Genomic DNA, 19,067 nt, shown 5'->3' on the forward strand with positions numbered 1-19,067 from the left:
CAGTGGAAGAGGTTTACATAATTGAGACTTGTATCAAACACAGTGTGTATTCCAAGAGAACTCCTATTTCCTCACAGCACGCATCCCACACCAAGTAGGGAGAAACAGAAAGCAGTGACTTCGTCTTTCATCACACACATGTGTGTTCAAGCTCAGGACCACTGTGAGTGGCCCAAGGACCCCAAATATTAGGAAATACAGGGCCTTTGAGGAGTTCATTCTTAAAATGGAGCATGTTCTTACTTTTTCTGCTAGCTGATGTATAAAACAATTTTAGGTATTTCCTGTGAATTTATATCAATATAAAAGTCAGCTAATTTGAGTATAACATACAATTGCAGATACAACTGCAGATACAATTCTGTAAAAATATTTCTGATAATTTTTAATACTAACCATTGAACTTAAACATACACTTAACAAGATTACTCCACCTTCAACATTTGTTTAGCAACTACTATTCTAACCAAGCATTTTACTGCCTACGGGAAACAGGGATAACCAACAGACTGCCCTAGAGAAGCTCATGGAGCAGTGGAGGGAAAGACAAGTAAACCCAGAATCACCCAACCATACTACAGGTGCTGTAACAGACAAGGGTACCACAGTGATAAAAGGACAAAGGGCATCTAATTAGCAGAGAGGGTTCAAGAAGATTCCCATAGAAGGTGCCCACTGCATCCTGAAGGACAAATAGGCTGCTAGTAGGAAGGCAAGGTCATGTAAAAGCTTTGGTTAATTCTACCGACTCTTATTTATTTCAGACCAGAATGGTGGCTTATGCTTAATTTCAACCCACTTACAACAAAATATTAGCACTCTACTACCTCTTGGATATGAAAGAAGGGAAAAGAGAATATGTTTATATTTGTTTATTATTGTAACGAGGAAAACAGAAAGATAAACCAAGAATACTTGTAAAATATCATGTATGGGAGTGTGTGGGAACTGAATGAAAGGATGAGGGAATGGCAGTGAAATTTCTAAGCGATTGCATATGCTTATAGTTCTGATTTATGAACCATGTTGCTTGTTCAAAAAACAAAAAAGTAAATCAAAAAAGAAGAAAATAAAAAATGTAATACATAGCTCCATTTGCTTCTGTTTGTGTTCAAACTGGTAACACAACCACAGAGAGAAAAACCAGTTCAAGTAATCTCTGAACACAGCACCCAGACTGTAAATCCTCACCTGGGATGCAGTCTCAGGGTAAAAAGAACTACAGTTGTTCTTTGGTATCCACAGAGTATTGGTTCCAAGACACGCTCCCATACCAAATTTGAGATACTCAACTCACTTACAGCCAGCCCTCTGCATCCACATATGCGGACCCAATGGAGGGCCAACAAAGAAATGCTGAGCTTCACTTAATAGGTTTGCTGTTGGTAGCAATATTAATGTAGTCATTCTAAAACTATTGTGTTCCCATCTTAACCAGGTGATTGAACTTAACGTCACCAACAATGGAACCACCCATCATAACATGCCTCTTGTTATGAACTTTCCACTGAATCATTTCATCCATGTAGTATTCTTTCCAAAATGTCTGACCATGTGGAAATAATCAGACAAATGCACTCTACAAGGCAAATGGTCTGGACTCTTATTAACAATGTTAATGTCGTAAATGCCAAAGTAAAAAAGAAGTGGGTGACTATTCTAGATTAAAAGAGAATAAAGTGACATGACAACAAAGTAGCAGTATGTGATCTCTGACTGGTTCCTTGATCAAAAAGTAAAACCAGCACTAAATATAATCAAGGGCTTTGGGGGACAGTGGTTACATTTTAAGCACATAATAACCATATTGTGATTACGTAGAACAATTTCTTTGTTCTTTGGAAATATACATACTGAAATATTTAGGAGTGTCATGATGTCTACAACTTACTTTCAAATGGCTCAGAAAAAAAAAAACAAATACACATGTACATTACATAACATCCATATATATGAAAGAAAGAGACTGAGTAACAACTGGAAGCACATAAAATGTGGCAAAATATTAACTGGTAAACCTAAGTGAAGATCTTATGAGTGTTCAGTCCATAAACATAAACATCTCTAAGTTTGAAAATTTTCAAAACAAACAGTGGGAGATATCAAAATTCCAACCATTACCATAGCTACTCTTCTCTGAAGAGAAGAAACTGAATAATGAAACTTTGCCAGCATTTAACTGTTTTTGAGGTCAGATTATTATTTCATAGCCTCTAATTAATGAAATGACATGAAACTCTCTCCAGTCAGTGTTGAGAATGAGATGTTCCACAACAGACCAGGGCTGGTGTTCAGGGGTCAGCTCAAGGCCATTCATATACTGACCCAATGCCCCTCAAAAACAATTACCATACAACCTAGGGTTTGTGTGTTTTCCTGTCATCCCTGGAGGAGATGAACAAGAGGCAACTCTGCAGGATCACTCCAGCAGGACCAACACTGCTGTAATTTACAAGGGCCATCAGATGCAGGGCTCCAACTCTGAGAAAAAGGAAGAACAAGGCAAATGGAGCCTGCCTGGGGAGGAGGAGGCCCAAAGCTGGAGAAAATTCTGCAGAGGTTCCAGGCAGCTCTTCTTTGGGAAGCTATCTGTTTCTATTTCTCTCAAAATTGACAGCCTTCTGGAAGTTCTCCATTACTGTAGCAATTATGATGCACTTTTATCATATCATAATTCCTATGAAATTACTGAGGCTTTTTTTTTTTTAAATAAGTCAGCTGTCCAGGAAAAGTGCAATAGCTGCTCAAAAGCTGTACCTCCTAGGTCTTTGAGAGGTTAACTTTTAGCTTGTATTTATAACTGAAAATTAAATGCTGGTCCATAGTTTATTTTGTTTAGATTTCTCAGATCAAAGAAAAGTAAGTTAAAGGTGATCATTTTTTTAAATCAAGAGGTAAGTTTAAAAAAAGAATAATCTCTTTACATAATCTTGTTCATTACTAATGTTCTGTAGGCTCTGAAGAACATAACAGGAACCACTTTGGCCAGGAAGATAAAGTCACATCAAAGATTATTTCAAGACAGAATGCATTTAATATGTTGTTGTTAAGTCACTAAGTCATGTCCTACTCTTTGAGACCCCATGGACTGCAGCATGCTAGGCTCCTCTGTCCTTTATGATCTCTTAGAATTTACTCAAAATATTTACCATAGTTAATGTTTATTTAACTGTTAACTTACCATCTGTTCCTGAACATCCCTCTTTGCCTGGGAAAACCCCTGCTGTAACTCTTCAAGTAAGATTTCTGATGCTTGGGCTCTTAGGACAAGTGCAGAGATCTTGAAAGAAAAAAAAAAAATCATACACAGAAAATATGGCTATTAGGAATCTGGCTATTCTGAAACTAACTCTACCATCTCCTGCTTAATGTCCAGAATTGATTTTTTTAGTAGTTCATAAAACACCACTCATCCATCATTCAACAAATATGTGTGAACCTACTGTGTACAAAAGTCTCAGCCTTTCAGATGACACAAGGCAGTACCAAAGTCCCCAGGGCTCAGCCACTGCCGAACATGAACAATGAACATGAACATGAACAATATGGTCTCCAGACATAGTAATAATCCATGTGATCCAATTATAAATATTATTCTTAAAAGAGCTAATTAAAAATCAAAAAAATTTTGAAACTGTCCACACACACAAAAACCCACACAGTTTAAAGGATAAACAAATCTCCTCTGAACTAGCTGCAGTCTTCCAAGATGATGTACTTAAGAGAACAGATACATGAGAAACTCCCCTGAATTAGTTTAATGTTCCCAATGAGGGGTTTATGTACAAACTGATGACTTGTATATAAGAGTGGTAAAATAAAAATAAATTTGGTTAGACATTTAAAAAATGATTATTTTCAGAATTCTGTCTCCAGTAGTGGCAAAATAGGTAGTGCAAACCAACATTTCTGCTGAGAATTAAGAAAACCAGACAAAAATAAGGCAAAAAACAATCACAGAGCCAAGGACCAGAATGAGGACACTTGGAGAACCGGATGCAGCCTCTGCAACAACTCTTCTCCAGAAGCAAGTGCCAATTCCAAAGGAAACAGATGTGACACTGAGAAATGGAGCAGCGTCTCAGAGCCTCAGGAAGAGGGGCAAAAGTTAGAGAGTCCGAGACCCACCACCCAGAGGAGTCCCTGGTGACACCCTGCACTTGGATCGGGTCCCCAAAGGGACACACCCAAGAGTATAAGGAAAGAATTTAAAATAATCCAACCTTCACAACTGCATATAGTCTCAATTCCTGTAAACAAATTAAGGTGATCCATGATTGGATTATTGGTGACCCACAACTAGTTGTCTGCCTCTAAGAAAAATTATTTCATTTCAACAATTTTCATATATAATGTCTAGCACTCAAGTAAGAATACACAAGACTATGATAAAAAAAACAAAAGGAAGTGATAGAAAACAAAACAGAAATAGATCTACAATGAATCCACATGTTATTAACAACAGACTTTAAAATAGCTGTATTTGATCTGTTCAGAAATTTAGCCCCACCAGAGACTTAATGGAAACAATAAAAACAACCAAATGGAAATAATAAACTAAAAAAATCAATTATCCAAATTATTAAAAATTCAATGAATAAGTTTAACAGATTAGACCTACTGGAAGAGAAAATCAGTGATCCTACAATAATAAAGACAAAAAGATGGGAAATAAAGAAGATTAAAGAAGCCATGTAGATGCAATGCTAATGTCTAACATATAAAAATATTTGAAGATAGTAACAGTCAATGGAAATAACTGGTAGAGTTAAAATTAACCTATGCAAAAACTCCATAATTTCACCCCTACATATACTCAAGAGAAATAAGTCCACATGTCCACTAAAAGACATGTACAAGAAGAATGTTAGAGAGTGTGTTCACTCACAATAGTCAAAAACAAGAAACAATCCAAATATCTCTCAACTGCAGAATGGATAAATGAATTATGCTATAATCATGTTATAGAATATACATAGCATTAAAAAACCTAACCACTGATACACAGAACAGTATGGATAAGTCTCACAGACATAATGACCAGACTGGATGCTAAAGGCTACATACCATATGATTCCATTCACATGAAGTCCAAGAACAAGCAATACTAAAAACATAGTGTTAAAAGCTAGAATACTGGCTACCTCTAAGTACAGCAGGTGGGGTATTTACTTATTAGTAAAGAACATAAAGGTATTAAAAATGGTCTGTATCTTGATGTAGATAATGATTTATTACCTGGTAAAATTTTACACAAAATAAAGCTCACCAACTTGTACACTTGAGATTTATGCACTTACTGTATCAATAAAAACAGATTTTTAAAGAGACATATGGCTGAGAATATTCCAATTATGATGTAAGACACTGGTTCAGAGATCCAAGATACTCCGTGAACTCCAAACAGCAGAAATATGAAGAAAAATACACTGAGGTATACAGTAGAGTACAATTGCTAATAACAAAAGACAAAAGAACATTTTTAAAAAGAGCTAGGGAAAAAATGACATTTTACCTTCAAAGGAGCAACAATAAGACTGATAGCTGACTTCTCATCAGAAACATGGAAGCCAGAAGCAATGGAATAATAACTTCAAAGTGCTGAAAGAAAACAACATAAGTACTCAGAATTCTACACCTGGCCAGAGTATCCTTCCTGAATGAAGGTGAAAGAGAAAGATATATCTAATAAACAAAAATGTGAGAGAACGGAGACTTCTGGCACTGTCCATGAGGGACTAAGCCCACCAACACCATTCTCTCCCCCGATTACACCTAAAAACTTCTGCATAAAGTACAAAAAGCAACTACCTGAGGGCTCTAAAAACTAAGCAAAAGCAGACAGTTTAGGGAAGGAAATCAAAATGAGGAGAAACAATTCATACAGTGGTTTACTGCTTATTTGGGGTTTTTCCTATTTTCTTGCCAGCATGAATCTGAGAGTGGCTCCAATTGTAAAGCAATAAGAGATGCAGCAAGCAGCACAGGATGAACTGTCTTTCTGATCACAGGGCCAGGACAGGGCCCCTGTGAGCTGAAGCGTAGAGTGGTACTGAGAGAGAAAGCTAGAAAAGGATGCCCTAATTCTGTGCGTGAACCAGCGCAAGTCTCACACTCACCCCTGAGCTATATACACACAGGGACACAGCCAGAGGAGCACGGCAAAGGCTTTCAAAAATGAACTGACATTAGAACTACCTACTACACCAGGCAAGACAGAACTTATGAACTGAACCTAATCTGGGTAACAAAACTCAGTCTCACAAAAAAATATTCATAATCTCCAAGATCAATGTAAAAGTACTTGACATAGAAAGAACCAGGAAAATGTGGCCAATTCTCAAGAGGAAAGGAAATCAACATATGCCAACCCCATGATGACCTAGAATGGAATTATCAAAGATTTTGAAATAGCTATTGTAACTCTGCTGCCTAGAATAAGCATAAATACTCTTGAAATGAATAAAAACAGTTCTCAGTAGAGAAATAAAAACTAAAAAAAAAAATGACTATCACAGAATCTGGCACAAAAACAGGTGAATAGACTAATCAATTAAAACAGAGTCCTGAAACTGACCCACACATGTATGTTCACTTGATAGTTTACAAAGATGATCTTGCAGAGCAATGATAAAAAGGTAATCTTTTCACTAAATGGTACAGGAATGGACTATCCAAATGAAAAAAAAAAGTGTAAAAATTTACCTTTATCTATAGCTTATACATAAAAGTCAGTTCTAGATGGATTTTGGATATTAATGTGGGTAGCTATAAACGCTGAAGCTTCTACAAAATATATGAAAATATCTTCATAACCCCAGGATCACAATAAAAATCACTAAATCATAAAGAGAAGGATCAATAAATTTAACTAAATTAAAATTAATAACTTCTTCAAAAGACATCATTAAAATAACAAAAACATAAGGTACTAGGTAGAAGACATTTGGCACACATCACCAAACGTTCTAACAAGATTACGTAAAGGACCCCTAAGAGATCCTCCAGGGAGGCCTGGCGTGCTGCGATTCATGGGGTTGCAGAGTCAGACACGACTGAGCGACTGAACTGAACTGAAGAGAAAAACAAGTGAAAAAAAAAAAAAAGAGAGAAAGACAACCCAATTTAAAAAAATAAGACTTAAGAAGTAATTTCACACGTACACACATACACACAACAATACCCCAATGGCTAATAGACACGTAAAATGCTACATAACCTCAATGCAAACTAAGCCACAATGAAATACCATTACACACCCACCAAAACAGCTATAATTAAAACAAAACAAAGTCTGCCAAGACTGTGGACCCACAGGAATTCTTCTCATACTTTGCTGGGGAGAGTATAAACTCATACAACCACTTTCTGGCACTATTATCTCCAAAAGTTGACATACATTTTGAACATTTTGACCCAGGCATTCCACTCCAAGGCATATACCCAGCAGCAACATGTACATAAAGTCCTATACAAAAATTTCAAAGTAGATTTATTCATAATATCCCAGAACTGGATACAACCCAAAGGCTCATCAACATTAAGATGGATAAATTATAATACAGCCATATAATGAATTGTACAACTACTACAACAATGAAAATAACAACTGCCACACATTTGTAACCAGGAACGTCACAATGTTGAATGGAGACAGACAGAAAAGAATACAAACTATATAATTCACTTTGTAAAATAAAAAAGCAGACAAAACTGATCTAATGGTGTTAAAAGTTAGGGCTATACTTACTTCTGGAAAGAAAACAGTACGTGGAGGGGGAAGTGAGGGTTTCTGACGTACTAGCTAATTTTCTTGGCTAATTTTCTAGCTAATCAGTCAATCTTGGGGGTTTTTCTATGCATGCTACACTTTTTCAAAAAGTCAGGAAGATAACTAGTATCTTTCTTGTCAGCAGGTTTCTTGTGCAGCAGAAAAACCTAATAAAAATCAAAGGGGAAAAAGGAACCCCAGACCCTCCTGATTATTCACTAATCAGTTATTTCAAAAGTTATTTTCCTTAAATCTATAAAACAGACACCAGAGAAAGATCAGTTTGAGATTATTTTTAACTGAAGGAAAATAACAGAACTGTCAGATCTTCAGGGCAAGAAAAAAACATCACTTTGTTTTCAGAACTGTCTTATTTAAACAACTCAGTCATCTCCCACGGGTCACATTCTAAAACCCTCATTTACCTGGTGACTTGAATCTTCAGTGCTCTGCTTTATGAAGTCTTCCAATTCCTGTTTATCTTTCATTGTCTTCTCTAACTGATCATTTGCTTGCCTTAGCATCACCTGTAGTTTTTTCACCTATGCAATTTTAAATGTCAATTAGAAGGAAGTAACAGAATTTTCATAGAATTTTTTTAAATCCCTAGCTCCAGAAAATTTTACATATAATCTTTTTTCCTGAGAATCGTATTTGTCAATTTGAGAAAAAACTGAGATGAATTACCTTGCTCAACAACTATATTGTGCTTTACAGTTAACAAAACATTTTTCATATCCATTTGAAAATAGACGCTTTTTCTCTCCTATGTCTTCTAGGTTAGGGCCCTGGCCTCCCTAACTCTAATCTATCTTCATCCTCCAGTCTACAATCCACACTAACACAATAAATATTTCTAAAATGAAAGTCGAATCACATTATGTCCCTATTTAGAATCCTTAAATGCCTCCCAAAGTCTTCAGGGTAAAATTTAAACCCCTTCAGTCATCACAACACTACTCCCCTCAGTGATCTTATCATGGCCTTCCCTTCGGAGCTTCCTTTCCCACCATTTTCCCCCACTCTTCCTCTTCTCTCTCCCCTGACCCTCACACGCCCTATGCCTAGCCACATGAACTATTCATGCTCCCTGGAACACACAATTTTCTTTCATGACTGTTCCTTCGTACATCTTTCCTCTCCTTGAACACCCTTTCCCCACTAGCTCTAAAACAAACTTCGCTGCACCCTAACCCTAACCTTCCCTAGTTAAGAGCCCAGAGTTAAGTTAGATGTCTCTACTCCTCATCTAGTTCTATCTGTACAAGAACAAACCACACTGAATGGATGGCTTGGGTTGAAACACTAAAACGTCCCCATGGGCAGTACTGTGTTCTGTCCGTGTCTGAACACTCAGAACCCAGCAAAGTGCCTGCACAGTTGAAGCAAGAGCAAAATGTCTGACATGACTATGGAACCCAAGATGACCCATTCCTGTACCAAACTACCAGAGGTCATCTATTGCTGTATTAGCTTCACAAACGGCTTTAGAAATCTACCTTTGAGACATCGTTAAAAAAAAAAAAAAAAAACCACACACACATATGGAGGAAATTAATGCCAAAGGCATTTGAAAATATTAAGCGTTCATTCTAATCGGCTTAAGCTTAAAGACTAGAGTAGCACTTCCATAATAACCAAAGAACAATCTGGAAATATAAGAGAAAAAGTTATTTTTTCCTTATATATACTTTCACAAGTCTACTCTCATGAAATTCTATATTATTTCCTAAATGTTATCAAGGAACCCACTATTAGGCACTGTATTTGGAAAGTTCAGTTCAGTTGCTCAGTTGTGTCTGACTCTTTGCAACCCCATGGACTGCTGCACCCAGGCTTCCCTGTCCATCATCAACTCCCAGAGCCTACTTAAACTCATGTCCATCAAGTCAGTGATGCCATCCAGACATCTCATCCTCTGTTGTCCCCTTCTCCTCCCGCCTTCAATCTTTCCCAGCATCAGGGTCTTTTCCAATGAGTCGGTTCTTCGCATCAGGTGGCCAAAGTACTGAAGTTTCAGCTTCAGCATCGGTCCTTTCAATGAATATTCAGGACTGATTTCCTTTAGGATGGACTGCTCAGATCTACTTGCAGTCCAAGGGGCCCTTAAGAGTCTTCTCCGAAAATAAAATTAAAAAAAATAATAATAATAAAATAAAATTTAAAAAAAGAGTCTTCTCCAACATCACAGTTCAAAAGCATCAATTCTTCAGAGCTCAGCTTTCTTTATAGTCCAACTCTCACATCCATACATGACCACTGGAAAAATCATTGTTTTGACTAGCTGGATCTTTGTTGGTAAAGTAATGTCTCTGCTTTTTAATATGCTGTCTAGGTTGGTCATAGCTTTCCTTCCAAGGAGCAAGTATCTTTTAATTTCATGGCTGCAGTCACCATCTGCAGTGATTTTGGAGCACAAAAAAATAAAGTCTGTCACTGTTTCCACTGTTTTCCCCTCTATTTGCCATGAAGTGATGGGACGGGATGCCATGATCTTAGTTTTCTGAATGCTGAGTTTTAAGCCAACTTTTTCACTCCCCTCTATCATTTTCATCAAGAGGCCCTTTCGTTCTTCTTCGCTTTCTGCCATGAGGGTGGTGTCATCTGCATATCTGAGGTTATTGATATTTCTCCCGGCAATCTTGATTCCAGCTTGTGCTTCATACAGCCCAACATTTCTCATGATGTACTCTGCATGTAAGTTAAATAAGCATGGTGACAATATACAGCCTTGACTTACTCCTTTCCCAATTTGGAACCAATTTGTAGTTCTATGTCCAGTTCTAACTGTTGCTTCTTGACCTGCACACAGATTTCTCAGGAGGCAGGTCAGGTGGTCTGGTATTCCCATCTCTTTAAGAATTCTCCACAGTTTATTGTGATCTACACAGTCAAAGGCTTTAGCTTAGTCAATAAAGCAGATGTTTTTCTGGAACTCTCTTGCTTTTTCGATAATCCAACGAATGTTGGCAATTTGATCTCTGGTTCCTCTGCCTTTTCTAAATCCAACTTGAACATCTGTAATTTCACAGTTCATGTACTGTTGAAGCCTGGCTTGGAGAATTTTGAGCATTACTTTGCTGGCGTGAGATGAGTGCAATTGTGCGGTAGTTTGAACATTCTTTGGCACTGCCCTTCTTTGGACTGGAATGAAAAGTGACCTTTTCCAGTCCTGTGGCCACTGCTGAGTTTTCCAGATTTGCTGGCATATTGAGTGCAGCACTTTCATAGCATCATCTTTTAGGATTTGAAGTTGCTCAACCAGAATTCCATCACCTCCACTAGCTTTGTTCATAGTGATGCTTCTTAAGGCCCACTTGACTCCACATTCCAAAATGTATGGCTCTAGGTCAGTGATCACACCATTGTGCTTATCTGGGTTGTGAAGAGCTTTTTTGTACAGTTCTTCTGTGTATTCTTGCCACCTTTCCTTAATATCTTTGGCTTCTGTTAGCTCCATACCATTTCTGTCCTTTATTGAGCCCATCTTTGCATGAAATGTTCCCTTGGTATCTCTAATTTTCTTGAAGAGATCTCTAGTCTTTCCCATTCTGTTGTTTTCCTCTGCTTCTTTGCACTGATCACTGAGGAAGGCTTTCTTATCTTTCCTTGCTATTCTTTGGAACTATATCTTTCCTTTTATCCCTTGCCTCTTGCTTCTCTTTTCTCAGCTATTTGTAAGGCCTCCTCAGACAACCATTTTTCCTTTTTGCATTTGTTTTTCTTGGGGATGGTCTTGATCACTGCCTCCTGTACAATGTCACGAACCTCCATCCATAGTTCTTCAGGCAGTCTGTCTATCAGATCTAATCCCTTGAATCTATTTGTCACTTCCACTGTATAATCATAAGGGATTTGATTTAGGTCATACCTGAATGGTCTAGTGGTTTTCCCTACTTTCTTCAATTTAAGTCTGAATTTGGCAATACGGAGTTCATGCTCTGAGCCACAGCCAGCTCCCAGTCTTGTTTTTGTATTGTATTTGGAAAGGTCTTGTCAATCTCAGCATATCTGATCTACCAAATCTTAATTTCTGTGACCCTATAAACTACCCTTAATTCAACAAATTTATGACAAGACGTAGGCAATAAGCAACAAAGAGTCCAAATACTGGTTAATGTAATATTCAATTAAGCTTTTATCCAATAAGCAATAGTCAACCCCTTATTTCCCTAACCCTGCATATCATAAAACACTTTCCCTGTGTATGCATTCATGACAATAACCTGTCTAGGCCTTAAGCAGAAGGAACAGCTGAGCTGACCAGTGTGGTACTGGGCAAGCTAGCCATGCAAAGACACACAAAAGCAAAAATTCTGTCATGTCCTTCCACTGGAAATGTAACTGACATCACATGCAACAGATTATTTCAGACTTCACAAGATGGATAAACTTCATAAAGCAAATTGGGAGGGCTGAAAGGCAATTAATTCAGCACCTCCAATGAAATCAACAGCTGACCAGTTTTGCACACCCCAAAAGAAACTCACCTGGTCTCTTGTTTCAGCCTCCTGAATCTGAATTCCTTGTAATTGTTTTTCATAATTGGAACACATATCACAGCGTCTACCAAGTTTATTTCCAGCATTGTGTATCTGAAGGACACCAAAATAATCTCTTATCAGCGAGAACAAAATAAGCCCACAAAACATACATGAGGAATACTTGTAGTCTTACCTATGCTACTCGAAGTAGAAAACAGAGTGAACAATTTATTCAGGGGCTTATGGCAAGAAGTTATAATACAGAGTTGAATTCTAAAAAATCCTAAGTCCCATACAAGTATGATAGGAAAACAAGGGACACAACTTTATCACCAAGAGGCTCGGGACCCCAAACTACCACATTTGAGGAAAACACAAGGAAAGTAAAAGGTACTATACTGTGGCACACTATTTAAATCAATACTAGCCAACAACAGGAGACAGGAGCTCGGAGTGCCAATTAACCATTTCACCAGCTCCAAGCACAAAGCAGGTATGAAACAATTAAGTAGCACCTTTTCACATGTTTTGCATAAGCCCAAGGAGAATAGTTTCTTTCAGCCTAAATAAGCTGTTCCACTTGCTAACCAAGTTTCTTTAAAGAAAAGTGGCCCTGAGTAAAAGAAAGCACTAGAAGTCATAAAACGTGAATCCCAATCCAGGTTTTGCCTCTAAGTCAAAGGGGAAATTTGAGCAACTCACTTGACCTTTCTGAGCCAGTTTCCTTATCTCTAAAGTTGGAGAAAATCATACCCTGATTGTCTCATTATTATCAAGAAGGTCAAAGAGAAGAGGTATGTGAAAGGGCTTTGTAATCTGTAAAGCACTATGCAACTACATATTTACGCTTTTATCTCCTAATCTTACTTCTTAGTTTGCAAATACTATTAGCAGGAAAATTAACCTCATTAAAGGTTGCCTACTCTTCTCTCCCATATTTTCCAACCCACCTCAAACTCACTCTCAGCATCAACTACTGAAAAGCATCTGTACTTGAGACCTCAAAGAAAGATCAAAGTATGAATCTTAGAATACACTGAGATTATGCAAAACTGGAAAGCAAAACAAATTCAGCTACACAAACTTAGCTATGCTATTCAGGCAGATCACTCCAACTGAAGATGTGTGACGTCAGGTAATGTTTACACTCAACACAATCAGCTAGTAAGTTCCCTTCTCTGTCATAACCACCTGGAACAGCCAAAGCAGAAAAGGTAAGGGTCAGACAACATGGATTAACACCCATTTTTGAGCAACAAGTGTGAGCACTGGCTCCAGGGGCTATCTCTTGAATGGACAATAAATCCAGAGCTATCCAGGATCCCTCAGAGCAAGCAAGAGGCAAAGCCAGGAGGAGAGCTCACCTCTTTCTGCAAGAGATTCCATTCTGTCTCACTGACTAGGCGGTAGCCACTGGGGGACACATAAGCACTTTCCATGCCCTGTGTGACACTCGACAGGAGGGATGCCGTCTCCTCTTGTTCCGGTGTCATCGCCTTGATTGCTCTCTCCTGATCTTTGGTTAACATAAACCCACTTGGCATTTGCAGTGACCCAAGGGAGGCGGTATCAAAGTTCTCAGTTACCGAATCTGCTCCTACCAACGGTCCGAAATCTGATTCGTCCAGGTTCCCAGCAGATTTTGCTTTGTAGTTATAGCCTAAAGCTTTGGATTGCAGTGAGCCTGAAGTTCCCAGGCTATCTGTAGACTGTGCTCTCCTGAGTCCATCTTTAAACACATCATTGTCTGGTTTACTGAAAGGATCCCCAGATGGCAACAGTAAGTCTGCATCCAGAGAATGGACTGAACCATGGGTGCTATCTAAATGTTCCTGAAATGGGAAAATATATTGCCAAGTTAGACAATTCCTGTTATTTTCAAAGAGGAAAAACTACCACATTTTATAAAGTATTTTGCCACATGTTACACATGACAGTCTTTAGTATGCCACCTCTGTATATTCACTGAGCATACATTTACTGATGGTCTTCTATATGCTGGGCACTGAACCAAGCACTCAGGATACAACTGTGAGCAATCTCTGACCCCAAGATGCTTACAGTTTCATCAAGAAAATAAACAAGTGAACCAATGAAACAGGCTATTAGAATATCATACTTGATAAAATGATGACAGGCTTCAGCTACATACTGAATGCTCTGGAAGCTCAACGAGAAGAATTCAGCCCAGACACAGGAAATCAGGAAGGTCTCCTGAAATTCAGTGTTGGGTAAATTGAACATGGGGTCCTGCTGTATATCCAAGTGGAGATTTCCACCCAGCAGAGGGACAAAGAAATCTTTAGATAGAAATTTGGGCGTAACCACCATATAGTAATAATTGTGACAGCAAATCAGAACACCTTGGATGAGTCTGCAGGATGAGAAGAAAACCAAGGGCAAGGCCCTGAGAAACATCACTTTTGTCTATTTGGGAGAATGTTGTACGCTGGAAACCAAGTTTCAAGCAAGATGTAATCAGCACATTAAATAAGGCGTCCATCAAGAGAAAGAAGCCAGACACAAATGGTCACACAGTGTGATTCCATCCAAGTGAAATTTACCCAGAATAGGTAAATCCAGAGACCAAAAACAAATTAGTGGCTGCCAGAGGCTAAAGAGAAAATAAAGTAGGGAGTGACTCCTTAATGCTATATGGGGCTCTCTTCTGGAGGCAATGAAAATGTTCTGAAATGAGACAGGTGATGGCTGCACTACACTGTGAATACACTAAAGGTCACGGAATTGCACATTTTAAATGGTTTCTTTTTATGTGAATTCCATTTCAATTTTTTTAATGTGGTGCAGTTCATTTCAGTCGCTCAGTCGTGTCCGACTCTTTGCGACCCCATGAACCGCAGCACACCAGACCTCCCCGTCCATCACCAACTCCCAGAGTTCACCCAAACCCATGTCCATTGAGTTGGTGATGCCATCCAACCATCTCGTCCTCTGTCGTCCCCTTCTCCTCCTGCCCTCAATCTTTCCCAGCATCAGGGTCTTTTCCAATGAGTCAGCTCTTTGCATCAGGTGGCCAAAGTATTGGAGTTTCAGCTTCCACAGCAGTCCTTCCAATGAAAACCCTGGACTGATCTCCTTTAGGATGGACTGGTTGGATCTCCTTGTAGTCCAAGGGACTCCCAAGAGTCTTCTCCAACACCACAGTTCAAAAGCATCGAGTCTTCTGTGCTCAGCTTTCTTTATAGTCCTACTCTCATATCCATGCATGACCACTGGAAAAACCATAGCCTTGACTAGATGGACCTTTGCTGACAAAGTAATGTCTCTGCTTTTCAATATGCTAAGTTGGTCATAACTTTCCTTCCAAGGAGTAAGCGTCTTTTAATTTCATGGCTGCAATCACCATCTGGAGTGATTTTGGAGCACAAAAAAATTAAGTCAGCCACTGTTTCCCCATCTATTTGCCATGAAGTGATGGGACCAGATGCCATGATCTTTGTTTTCTGAATGTTCAGTTTTAAGCCAACTTTTTCACTCTCCTCTTTTCACTTTCATCAAAAGCCTCTTTAGTTCTTCTTCACTTTCTGCCATGAGGGTGGTGTCATCTGCATATCTGAGGTTACTGATATTTTTCCTGGCAATCTTGATTCCAACTTGTGCTTCCTCCAGCCCAGCATTTCTCATGATGTACTCTGCATATAAGTTAAATAAGCAGGGTGACAATATACAGCCTTGACTTACTCCTTTCCTGTTTTGGAACCACTCTGTTGTTCAATGTTCAGTTCTAACTCGATGTTCAGTTCTAACATCTAACTGATGTTCAGTTCAGTTGCTTCTTGACCTGCATACAGGTTTTTCAAGAGGCAGGTCAGGTGGTCTGGTATTCCCATCTCTTGAAGAGTTTTCCACAGTTTGTTGTGATCCACACAGTCAAAGGCTTTGGCATAGTCAATAAAGCAGAAATAGATGTTTTTCTGGAACTCTCTTGCTTTTTCAATGACCCAACGAATGTTGGCAATTTGATCTCTGGTTCCTCTGCCTTTTCTAAAACCAGCTTGAACATCTGGAAGTTTACGGTTCATGTATTGCTGAAGCCTGGCTTGAATTTTAAGCATTACTTTACTAGCGTGTGAGATGAGTGCAATTGTGCGGTAGTTTGAGCATTCTTTGGCATTGCCTTTCTTTGGGATTGGAATAAAAACTGACCTTTTCCAGTCCTGTGGCCGCTGCTGAGTTTCCAGATTTGCTGGCATATTGAGTGCAGCACTTTCACAGCATCATCTTTCAGGATTTGAAATAGCTCAACTGGAATTCCATCACCTCTGCTAGCTTTGTTCGTAGTGATGCTTCCTAAGGCCCACTTGACTGCACATTCCAGGACATCTGGCTCTAGGTGAGTGATCATACCATTGTGATTATCTCGGTCGTGAAGATCTATTTTGTACAATTCTTGGTATATTCTTGCTACCTCTTCTTAATATCTTCTGCTTCTGTTATGTCCCTACCATTTCTGTCCATTATTGAGCCCATCTTTGCATGAAATGTTCCCTTGGTATCTCTAATTTTCTTGAAGAGATCTCTAGTCTTTCCCATCCTATTGTTTTCCTCTATGTCTTTGCATTGATCGCTGAGGAAGGCTTTCTTATCTCCTTGCTATTCTTTGGAACTCTACATTTAATGTGGTGCAGCACACTCCCAAAGTCAAAAAGCAGAGCAGTACCATTCTAGCACAATTAGTAGGAAAATTAGAAAACAAGGAAAATGTTGCAAGTTTTTCTAAAAATTAAATTTATTCAATTTAAATAACTGGCTTTTCAGATAATATCCTTTCTACTTTTTGCTGTTAATGTCTTTCCTTTTATGAACTATAAAAAACTAAAATACAGATTTCTTTTAATGTTTTAAAAATGCCTTACCTGGCATAATACAAAGTTGACAACTTTTATGTTAATTCCTCAGTTCTTTCTTTCTAAAGTTTTTTTTTTTTAAGGTTTTTTAATCTGTGAAATTCAGATGGCCAAGGAACGCAAATCTAACATATACTGAACGAGCTATGGCAAAGGTCCCAGATAAGCAGCCTCATAGAAACTGGGATGAGAAAGCATTCTGCCAGCTTATAGAAGACCTGACATCTAACATTATCATACACAATGCTACTTTGACTCTGAAGAGTGAAAGGGATCGGGCAAAAAGCTACGAGGGCCTTTTAAGAAACACCAGACCAGGGTGCTCAGAGCAGTACTTACTTATAAGGAATATGGACTTGTAGGGGAGTGTAAACTGTTACAGTGTTGCTGAAAGATGATTCAACAATATGTTTGTTTATGCTCTTAAACTCAGCAGTTCATTTCCCAAGAACTTACATTAAGGAAGTAATCAGATAAACCCATGATTTTTATACAATAAAGAATTATATATAATAGCATTATGGCACTACTCATAGTGAAACATTTTTTTACTAGCAAAAAATGAAACAACTTGTGTTTATTTTCTTTATTTTATGATGGTTTTGACCTTTTGAAGGCCTTGCTGGCTGAGGAGTGACTGCCTTTTCCAATTAAGCTAACTCCCAGAAATAATAAACAACTTGCTTATCACTATGTCTTTCACACCCAAATCAACCAATCCCAAGTCAACACCCCTAACCAACTCCTTTATCTAACTCTTATCCACCAAGCCAGTATTTCCCCTGCCCTAAATCAACCCAGGGCTAGGTACCAGAATACTGAAGACAGATTCTCTGCCCCAAAGCCCACTGGAGTTATTCCAACTAGCCATCTACCAGTCCTATGCCATCTACCCTGCTTTTCCCTTGAAAATCCCGGTAATGGCTGTGGTCCATGCTTTCCCCCTGCTACTGCTCTTGCTTCATGACCAGCTCTGATGGGGCTTCCGTCATGTGGCTCTGCATGGTGTGCCATGATGCTCATGTCTAGGCAGCTGTAACGTTAAAATTTTTGTTCAGTGGCATTTATCTCTCCATGTCATCCCTCAGTTACCTTTATAAATTAAAACCTGGGCACAAACTGATCTGTAGGAGATTAAGGAATTACAGTATACTTACATGCTGAAATACTGTTAGTAATTAAATAACATTTTCAAGGAAAACAATTACTGATGTACCAAAACCTTTATAAATAGATTTAAGTGGGAAATGTACATAAAACATTATGTACTTACAATCTGTATTATGTTTAAAAAGGACAAACAGAAACACATATGTTACCTCTGGAAATGGAAAAAGAGAGAAAGGAGAGGTACATACCAAAATGTTGGCGGTGGTATCTCTGAGCAGTAGAATTATCAGTTATTTTTATAAGGTGTGAAGGTGTGACTCTCTACTTGCCAAATTGTCCATAATGAGTATATATTACTTTTGTAGTGATAAAATCACATTCTAAGCATTAGATCAAAGAAGATATGGATCCTATGCATTCTAAGTGTCTTTAGCAATATATTATTATTTAAGTCTCCAAAGCAGTCCATATTAACTTTAAATCAACAAGCTAAGGTAATCTGTCACTGACTCTCAATACAAAACAAGTATACATTCAACATTCAAACTGCAAAACATCAGATCTGAAAGTCTATAAGAGATTTCAATGTCAGAAAATAATGTTATAAACAACATTTAGTATAAATCTGTTAAGACGGAATTAAAAAATTTTAAGTGCTTCACTGTAAATCACAACAAATTTCCCTTTCCTGTTTTCCTGCTAAAATATTTTTTTTAAAGTCTGAAACTTTCCCAAACATTCCTGGACACAGAACTGCATGATGCAGAAACCACATAATATTTGGCAGTACCCAAAAACTGAGACATTCTCTTGGAAGTCTAACTATTTAAAAAA

General features: G+C 38.2%; 1 protein-coding gene across 2 annotated transcripts in view; it reads right to left on the bottom strand.

The window, feature by feature from the left end:
- The window catches only part of RABEP1 (rabaptin, RAB GTPase binding effector protein 1), a 90,943-nt gene that overhangs the window by 11,825 nt on the left and 60,051 nt on the right, over positions 1-19,067 (bottom strand). For both annotated transcript variants that reach the window (XM_043903511.1, XM_043903510.1), the window contains 4 exons: positions 13,620-14,087; positions 12,262-12,366; positions 8,197-8,313; positions 3,182-3,280 (listed from right to left, as the gene is read on the bottom strand). In XM_043903511.1, the coding sequence (XP_043759446.1) occupies positions 3,182-3,280; positions 8,197-8,313; positions 12,262-12,366; positions 13,620-14,087 (789 nt within the window). The remainder of the gene's footprint in view (positions 1-3,181; positions 3,281-8,196; positions 8,314-12,261; positions 12,367-13,619; positions 14,088-19,067) is intronic.

This window comes from Cervus elaphus, chromosome 5, assembly GCF_910594005.1.
Source record: "Cervus elaphus chromosome 5, mCerEla1.1, whole genome shotgun sequence".
NCBI classification, from domain to species: Eukaryota; Metazoa; Chordata; class Mammalia; order Artiodactyla; family Cervidae; genus Cervus; species Cervus elaphus.